Source organism: Phytophthora infestans, genomic scaffold (assembly GCF_000142945.1).
Source record: "Phytophthora infestans T30-4 supercont1.13 genomic scaffold, whole genome shotgun sequence".
Lineage (NCBI taxonomy): Eukaryota > Oomycota > Peronosporomycetes > Peronosporales > Peronosporaceae > Phytophthora > Phytophthora infestans.
In genome coordinates, this window is record NW_003303746.1 from 290,995 (window position 1) to 297,491 (window position 6,497).

Here is a 6,497-nt window from a genome sequence, read left to right on the forward strand (position 1 = left end):
TTCCCGACGTTGGCATCCACCCGGGTATGACGCTCCAGCATCCGACACACTCGCGCCTTCCCGACGCTGTTTCCTCGACGGCATCCACGATGTTCCGGTGTCGGCACACTCGCGCTTCTCAACCATCACGCCTCAGATGCCCGCCGATTCTTGCGCTTCCCGGGGCTTGTTGTTTGAGTCCCGACGAGCGCGTTGGACGCCTTCACGTACTTGACCTTGGCATCCCCGTCCTCGGCTTCCAACGCTCCAGCGTCCTCGTACTCACGCCGTCGGACTCACGTTCTTGGGTCCAAGACGATCGCGCCCTCCGACACCTTAGACACCTCGACGCACTCGGACTCAGCATCCTCAGTGTCCGGAACGCTCACGCCCTCCGACCCCATGACGTTGGCACCACCTTCGTCGTCCGCCGCACGCCATCTTGGATCTTGAACCTCTTCACTGACCCGGGCACTAAAGTTAACTTTGTAGTAGGTCGTGGAAGTAACACACAACTGGGGGAGCTGGCACTCCCTAAAGCTTCTGCCTAGTGTATTGCTCTCCACTAAGCAAGTTCTAGACTGACTAACTGACTCTTTGTCTGTAGTCTATGTATACATACTATGTATACTTGGCAATACATTCGTAGGGACATCCTGAGCCAGAGTATCCAAGGGCTCCCATGAGTCCTCAATGGCTTGTAGGCCCATCCACGATACCAGCAATTCCCAGCGTTTGCGTTCGCTGTTGAAGCGATGATTGCGGATACTGTCGACGCCTAAAACCATTCCCTGCCGCGACACCAATTCTAGGAGCTCTTCAGTCTGGTTGAGCTCCGCGTCAGCGTAAAATTTAAGACGCGATGCATGTACATCATACTCCCGTCCAGTTATGAGGTGCTGGATCGTGAACGAATGAGGCTTGGCCTCACTAATCTTGAATGGACCAAGCCATTGTCCCAAGAGTTTGTTATCTGGGAGGCGCTGGTCAATACGTGACCAAAGAACATAGTCACCGACGTCAAAATTGGCGACCGATCCCTTGTGCGCTGCCATGTCTTGCAGACGTCTGCGCTCCTTCTCATCCAGCACATCTTTGTGCATTCCATGTAGCGATTGACGCAAAGCTTCCAGCTTCTCGTCGACCACATCCAAGTCCATTTCCAGCACAAAATCGACCTCGTCGCGACGACCCACAACAGCGTCCAGCTGTGACGAAGTCGGGAGTCCTGCGAACAGTTCAACAGGGGAGTGACCTCCCAGTGATCGTAGCGGCGTGTGATTCAGGTTTGCCTGTAGCACAGGCAGGAGATACGGCCATTCATGGAAGTCGAGGTCATACTCCAGCAGGGGGGCTCGCAGCACTTGTAGCACGTCTTTGTTGAGGCGCTCGACCGTTCCGTTAATCCACGGGGAGTATACCGGCGAGAATTCCTGCTCAATTTTCATTCGAGCGCACAGATGCTTGACCGTTTCATTCCGAAAATGACTGCCTTGATCGGATAGTAAAAACTTAGGGACGCGCACCACATCGAGAGTAGTTCAGCCGCAATATATGCCGTGGGTGTACTGCATGGGAGCAACTCACAGTAGTGAGTCAGTTCGTCTTTGGCAACCAGTAGGTAGGCCGTGTCCCCATAGCCACTACCAAGGGAGAGGAAATCCCAGTGCAGCGCTTCGTTCCGCACCGTCGCCGTGTGACTTGGTCCATATGGTCGAGGGATCATTCTTGGACCCTTGACATGCTTGCACAGCAGACAACCACGTATAAACGCTGACACCTTTTCTTTTACACGGGCAATCCAGAAGTGTCGCTGCAGCAGTGTGACCATCGGGTCCTCTCCTCGGTGGCCCTGTGCGCCGGCGTGCGCCACCACAAAAATACGTGTGAGGGGCTCTCTGGCCCTGTTGGGGATCCATGGCCGTCCATCCACTGCCACAATACCGTCCTCCTCCTCGAGAGCGACTCGCAGGCGTGCACGCTCTGGTCCAGCCAATCGTTGCGCCTCGCGCACATCGTCCAGTGTAGGAAAAACAAAATGCTCATCAGACAACGGGCGAAGAGAGGACGTCGTCGCCAAAGGAGCGGCACGTTGGCTGCGCGTCTGTACAGCAGCCACACGGACCACCTCGCGTGTGTGCCATCTAGAGACAATATCCGCCCAGATGTTGTCCTCACCAGCAATGTGCTCGATCACATAATGCAACCCGCACAGCCGCATTGCCCAGCGTTGGAGTCGATCTCGAACATGTTTCTTGAGATCATCATGTGGCGCAAATATGTACACCAAATTGGCATGATCACAATAAAGCCGAAACCCCTTCTCGCGCAGCAACAGATACTCCAGATCCTCATACGCCTTCACGATCGGATATGCCTCCTTCTCCACAATCGTCCAATTAAGCTCATTGTCCTTAAACACGCCTCCCTTGCAGATGATCATTTCGTGCCGCTGCTTTGTGACTGGAAGCTCGGGGTCCCATTGAACAACCTGTGTCACCACAATAGAGTACCCAGTGAGACTTGCATCCGTAAAAACAAGTAGCTCCGCGTCTGGATCTGGTGATGCCATCAGCGCCGAGTCGCGAACCAGTGACAGCATCGCTTCATAGGCATGTTGCTCGTCCGTCGTCCAAGTAGTAGGCGCGTTCAGCGCATTCCGACTGCGTCCGCCGACTCGCTTCTTTTCCGCCACTAATTTCTTCTGGAGTGGGGCAATCATGCGTGCATAGTCTGGTAGCGAATCTTGGAGCCAATTTGTGGCGCAGACAAAGTACTGTAAATCGGCGATTGTTGCGGGTAGTGGAAGCGTAGATAGCGCATCTACGCGAGTAGGGTCATGGCGAATTCCAGACCCAGAGATGAGACGTCCACACCATAGCACTTCAAGTTGAAATAGCGAACACTTGCTACTGTTCAGCTTTAGTTTGGCCGCCGCGACCAGTGCGAAAAAGTGTCCTAGCACCTCGATAAACTCATCCACTGTACTTGCGAAAAGAATAACATCATCCACCCACACCAAAGCAGAGTTAGGGATCAACGGAGCCAGTACACGCTGCATTTCACCTTGAAAGTGGAGAGCTGAGTCCGTCGCTCCTTGGGGGACTCTGTTTGGCGTGAACACGCCATCTTCTGTAATGAAAGAAAAGATCTCCCTGCTTCGCTCATGTAACGGCAATTGCCAAAATCCTTGAGTGAAATCGAATGTTCCAAACACTTTCTTGCCAGCGAAAGCGTCTGTCGTGGTTGCATTGCTTGGCATCGACCCAGCAATAGGAATAGTGACCCTATTTACTGGCCTATAATCGATGGTCATCCGATACTTGTCGCGAGACCCAGGTTTGCGCACTGGTACAACAGCCGATGCCCATCTAGACGCATTATTCTTCACAACGAGCCCATTGGCAACTAGGGACCGGACATATTCTCGCACGAAGTCAGCCTGTAGCGGCGCGTATTTGCGTGGCGGGCTTCGGTATGGGACTGCGTCGCTTTGTAAAGTCACTTGTAGAGGTTCTACCTGCGCTGGTGGGTCAGGACCAATAGCTTCAGTCCAGATATCTGGGTACTGGGCCAGGACTCGTCGAACAGCCTCAACATGCTGTATCGGAAGACCTTCAGACACTGCAAGAGATACTAGTCGCTTGATTACCTCGCTTGGATCATCATGAACGTCCTGCTCGCTAAGTAGACCATCTCCCACTGGAAATTCATCTTCCTCGGCAGCGAGAAGAGGTTGGCCTGCCAGTTGAGCCAGTTGATGCTCCACATCAATGCCTAGTTCCTTAAGCGCATCTCGTCCCAGCAAGAACTCGTCACTTTCACCAGCTAAAATTAGACACGGTACAGAGCGAATCGACACCGGTCCAGCAATAGTGACTAGCTCGAGGTTCAACAGCACTTCGTGTCCACACACCAACCGTCGGCCATCAGCCATTTCGACATCAATCGGCGTACTTAGTGGGGTTAGTGAGAGTGTAGGCTGTACAGCTCGGAGCGAATCCACCATTCCTTGCGAAATTATGCTCTTATCAGCACCAGTGTCAGGGATATATGGTACTTCCACAAGACCATTAATCCGGACAGAGCCTGACGGTCTCGCGAACCTAGCAGCCTTGGAACGAATGGTATTATACCGCTTCTCCTTGGCCTCCTGGAACCTGTTTCTGGCCTCAGTCCGTTGCGCCTCCGTGGCAGTTGGGCAGTCCTTAAGCCAATGCGGCCCTTTGCACACGAGACATCCGTATTGAGGTGGAGGGCGAGGAGGTCGTGCTGCGTGCGCAGGCGCGGAAGACGTCACGGCCGCCGTCGTCGAGACCCGAGTCGGCGCCGGCTTAGTAGCACCCGCACGTTGTGGCTTGCGTTCTGACTTGGTGTCAGCCTTTGCAGCATAATCCTGCGAAATCCGATGAAATCGCTGTTGCACCTTCGCATGTTCCAGTATCAGTTGAGTTGCAGTCACGCCTCTCTAAGTCGATAAGTCGAGCGATCTGAGCTTTCAGGATCGGAGGTTGCAAATTATCCACCAGTAGACGGCAGCGGGCCTTCGATCTGCTCTTGTAGTTGGCAGCCGTCTCACTACCGGCTCCTATTAGCCCTTGGAGACCATTGTCTTCCACAATGCCATTGAAATCTTCGTAATAGAGGAAGATCCGAGCGTCACAATCATCGATTGACAGGTCCATCTTAAGCTTCTGGCGAAACAGAGACGTGACATCTGGTACAAACTCATTCTTGAGTGTGCTGCAGCGTGCGACCACGGCCGCCATGATGTCTGCGTCGGTCACAGAGTCAACGGGCTTCTTTAACACATAGGTAGCTAAGTTCCTCAGTGTTTTGCGCTTGACTGAACCCTTTACAGTAGCTACGACATTTTCAAATGTCTCGCCAGTGGTCGTGCAGCGATGGCGAATCTTCTCCACATAGCGTTCCCATTCACGATGCCACTCAATCAGCGCAGCATGTTCCCAACTGGAGAGCTCAGGTGGTCGAATAACCTCAAAGATAGGCTGGGGAATCGACATCTCCACGTCTCCATCTGAGTCGACCGTAAAGCGCGTCCCCGACATGGTTGAAGTCTTGAACTTAAGCACTTCAACCGAATTTAAACGAGCAACTTAATGCGTATCGCACTTAAGTAATCGTACTTAGTCGACGTAGTTCGGTGTAGCCTTGAGCCAATACGACGACAGGTCTTCTTCCTTCAGTCGACACGCGCACCGAAGAGACGAAGTTCCGGACAGCAGCGATGACCGGGATCAATAAACTCACGCTTCGAAGAGCGCAAAGCTAGCTTTGTCGCGAATACCCGGGGTGTTTCCAAAGAGGAAAGTTGATTAATGAGCAAAGTTAAAACAGGTAAAGAGAGCAGCTCTAGCAAACTATAACGCGTTCTGTATCCATAGAGTGCTCTTGATCATGCAGTCGTGGAGGACACGTGCCATCCCCCACTAGTTGCTGCCGCCGCGTGCCTGGAGCGAGTCTTCACTGCATAACTCGTATACTCTGCATCCACAGGCACGACGACACACGCAGTCCACTTGAAGGAGCAAACACTCAGCAGGTTTGATGTTGACGCGCCACCGTAGCGCGTAGCTTGACCATAATCTGCCGACACATAACCTGTATATATTGCCAGCTCGGGCCGGCAATACTGAACTTCAATCATCACTCGATGGTTGGCAGCAGCAACCCTGCCACTGCCAATCGGAAGATCAGTATTTGCCGCCCCTACATGCCCCCAGCCCACTACACTTTACGAAAGCCTTAATAGACGCTAATACTACCGACGCGGTCTTGTTTGATAGAAGCTTTGCGTAGCCAACCCGAGAATTGATGTTGACTGCTGTCAAAATTGGTTTCTTCTCCCAAACCGTTAGATATATTTACCACGAGTTGGGGTTATGAGAAGCAATCCTGAACCCATCGAACCGTTTTTCTGCTCTTGAAATCGTTTTGGCCCTGGTACCAGTCTTTGACTATTTCTAACGTAATTTTATAGTTTAAATCTTTTGCCTTTTGATATAGCGCTTGAGCTCCAATATAAACCGTTTTGGGATCATAGTACAACTTGTGTAATAGATCATCCATGTTTAAGCTATTCCTAAATGAGATGTCATAAAAATATGATTTCCTCCCGGAAGCATATCAATTATATCTCCAATGGAGCAGTCGTGATGCCATCTTCGAGGACTTAGCGCTTATCGTAATAATATGACAAGGTCGTCTTCGTCTGACTATACGTAATAATTGACTTTGTCTCCTTGCTCAGTCGAAATCCCTTGTCGGTACCTTGTAGCGTGATACGGTCTCGGCCAACAGTCTCGAAACCTTTTGGGTTTAGAACATCCTCATTGCGACCACGACCTTGCTGAACGCCCTTTGCTGAAACCTTGACCTTGTACGACTCGTCAGGTAGATAGCAGATGTAGTTCTTGGATGAGAGAGACCATCGCAGAAGCTGATAAGCGATGTCGTTGAAAAATACAATTCTACTTTCAATCGGTCCATCGGTATGA

At 51.8% G+C, this 6,497-nt stretch overlaps 1 protein-coding gene across 1 annotated transcript; it reads right to left on the bottom strand.

The window, feature by feature from the left end:
* Positions 1-4,355: 4,355 nt before the first annotated feature.
* PITG_08250 (uncharacterized protein) lies at positions 4,356-5,003 on the bottom strand (the record flags this gene model as incomplete). The annotated part of the gene is made up of 3 exons (XM_002903625.1): positions 4,356-4,375; positions 4,442-4,553; positions 4,599-5,003. 3 exons carry the CDS (start codon positions 5,001-5,003, stop codon positions 4,356-4,358), a joined length of 537 nt encoding a protein of 178 aa, XP_002903671.1.
* Between the last annotated feature and the right edge of the window lie 1,494 nt (positions 5,004-6,497).